The sequence below is a fragment of the Neomonachus schauinslandi genome, chromosome 2, assembly GCF_002201575.2.
Source record: "Neomonachus schauinslandi chromosome 2, ASM220157v2, whole genome shotgun sequence".
NCBI classification, from domain to species: Eukaryota; Metazoa; Chordata; class Mammalia; order Carnivora; family Phocidae; genus Neomonachus; species Neomonachus schauinslandi.
The window spans coordinates 40384214-40386566 of NC_058404.1; the positions used below are offsets into that span (position 1 = coordinate 40384214).

A 2353-nucleotide genomic window follows, 5' to 3' on the forward strand; every position below is an offset into this window, starting at 1 on the left:
TCATGTTAATGGTGTTCATTATAATGGAAATGAAGACAGGATTCTCCACATCCTGCAAACATTGTCACTCCCATTCTCCTGTTCTCGCTCTCAAGTGGCCTCAAGGGATGACCTGGCTGGTAAACCTCTGAGTCAGCTGGAAACCCTCATCGGGTCTCAGAGCTGCATTTTTCCCCAGCATCCCTGAGCATGCTCTGCTCTGCCTTAGCCTGCACTGACCTCTTCCTGAGGGGTTTTATCTCTGGCAGTGCTAACTCAAAAAGGAGGCAGGGTTAGGTCATAGGTATGGGAGGGATGCTGATATATCCAACCTGTTATTCCTGTGTTCTTCTATTACAAAGTTAAGGTGAGTTCACTGTTGAAAATTTAGAAAAGTACAGAATAACAAGAAGAATTCAAATAAATCTCAAATCCCATCCCTCCGAAAAAAGTTGTTAACATGTTAATAACCTTCCAGTTCTTTTACTATCCTAAAAGAGGGATATTTTTCATACTATTTTATAATATTTTTTTCTTCTTCAAGCGAAAAAAAGATACAAACATATCCCAAGGTCATTAAACCCTCTTCCAAAACATGTTTTTTCAGAGCTATATACCATTCCATCAAATAGCTATATCACAACTGTGATGGTACAAAGATGAATGGAGAACCTTTCTACTATTCAAGAAGTGACTCGTAAGCCTTTGTGTAACAACTTAGCAATAACTCTCTCAACAACCATTTTAAGCGCTTCTTAGATGGATCATTTGTTAAGAGAAGGAATTGGCCTGGAGGGTCTAAGGTGTTATGGAGGCCTCTGGGTACTCACGAGATGCCTCCCACTCTGAATCTTCTTTCCAGCTTTTATAAATCTGCTTGGTTTTCTCCTCATCTATTTGTTTTAGTTCTTCATCTTGTGTTTTCTTCACGGATTCTTTCTTCTGTTTAAAAAAAAAAAACAAGAACAAAAACAGAAACAAACACTAGTGAGTACCTCTGGCAGTTTTCTGAGAGGAGGAAGAAGAAGAGGGGAGAGGAGGAGGTGGGGAGTCAGGGACACTGAAGGGCTGGTTTCTATGTAACTCCCTCTGGCCCCCTGGCTAGGCAATTTGGGGTTGGTGATACCTGAGGCTGACTTTATCAGGACCTAGCTGTGCAACCCAATGGCCCATTACCAAACCTCTCTTAGGCTGTCTTCGCCTAAATAGAATTAGAAAATTGAAAATATTTCATAGGGTTATCGTGAGGGTTAAATAATATTTAAAAAGTGTCTCGCATAGTCTGTAACACATAGTAAGACTCAATAAATATTCATTTTCCTCAAACACAGCACTTAGCTGTTTTAAACTGAATTCCCTCAAGCAGTGTGTAAACACCGCTTCATGGCAGCAGCATAAACACTGCAGCACCTGACAGGCTCCATGACGATAACGGTACGTTTCTAGAGCAGCCTCAGCCGTGTCTCCGTGTGCCCTCAAACCATTGTGTCTAAAACGTGGTGCCAGGGCCGCCTGGCGGCTCAGTCCGTCAAGGGTCTGCCTTCGGCTCAGGTCATGGTCTCAGGGTCCTGGGACCGAGCCCCACGCTGGGCTCCCTGCTCCCTTATCCCTCTCCCTTTGCCCCTCCCCCCACTCCTGCTCTCTCTCTCTCAAACAAATAAAGTCTTAAAAAAAATTATTTAAAAATGTGGAACTTACACATGATTTTAGGTGACCCAAAAAGGAATATTTTTTGTTTAAAAAAACCTTTTTTTACAAAGCATCCTCTTCAAGAAATATAAGAAACACGAGTCTTCCTTAAAAAGGCAATTTGTTTTTAAAATTGTAAAATATACATAACATAAAAATTATCATTTTAACCTTTTTAAAAATTGTGGAAGAATACACATAACATAAAAACTGTGTTAGCCATTTTGAAGCGAACAGCTCTGTGGCATTAAGTACACTTGAAGGGAATTAGTTTTTAACTAAAGAAAAACTAACACACCAAATCACTTAGGTCTAAAAAGTACTTTTTTGGGTATTGCCTTCTGAGTGCTTATTAGAAAGCTGAATTTAGCACTTGGTGAACTAAATAAAAGCCTCGGTCACCTGAATAATGAAGCAAGTTGAGGGGGTCAGAAAAGACTGACCATGCTTCACCCTGCATCTCAGAATTGACAGGTCTTTTTTTTTCTTTTGTGTTTTCCTACAGAAAGATAAAACCAGGGGCGCCTGGGCGGCTCAGTCGTTAAGCAACTGCCTTGGGCTCGGGTCGTGATCCCAGGGCCCTGGGACGGAGCCCCGCGTCGGGCTCCCTGCTCGGCGGGCGGCCTGCTCGGCGGGCTCCCTGCTCGGCGGGCGGCCTGCTCGGCGGGCTCCCTGCTCGGCGGGC

General features: G+C 43.0%; 1 protein-coding gene across 3 annotated transcripts in view; it reads right to left on the reverse strand.

The window, feature by feature from the left end:
* The window catches only part of SH2D4A (SH2 domain containing 4A), a 66521-nt gene that overhangs the window by 20280 nt on the left and 43888 nt on the right, over positions 1-2353 (reverse strand). For all 3 annotated transcript variants that reach the window (XM_021681602.1, XM_021681601.1, XM_021681603.1), the window contains one exon: positions 810-921. In XM_021681602.1, coding sequence (XP_021537277.1) covers positions 810-921 — 112 coding nt within the window. The remainder of the gene's footprint in view (positions 1-809; positions 922-2353) is intronic.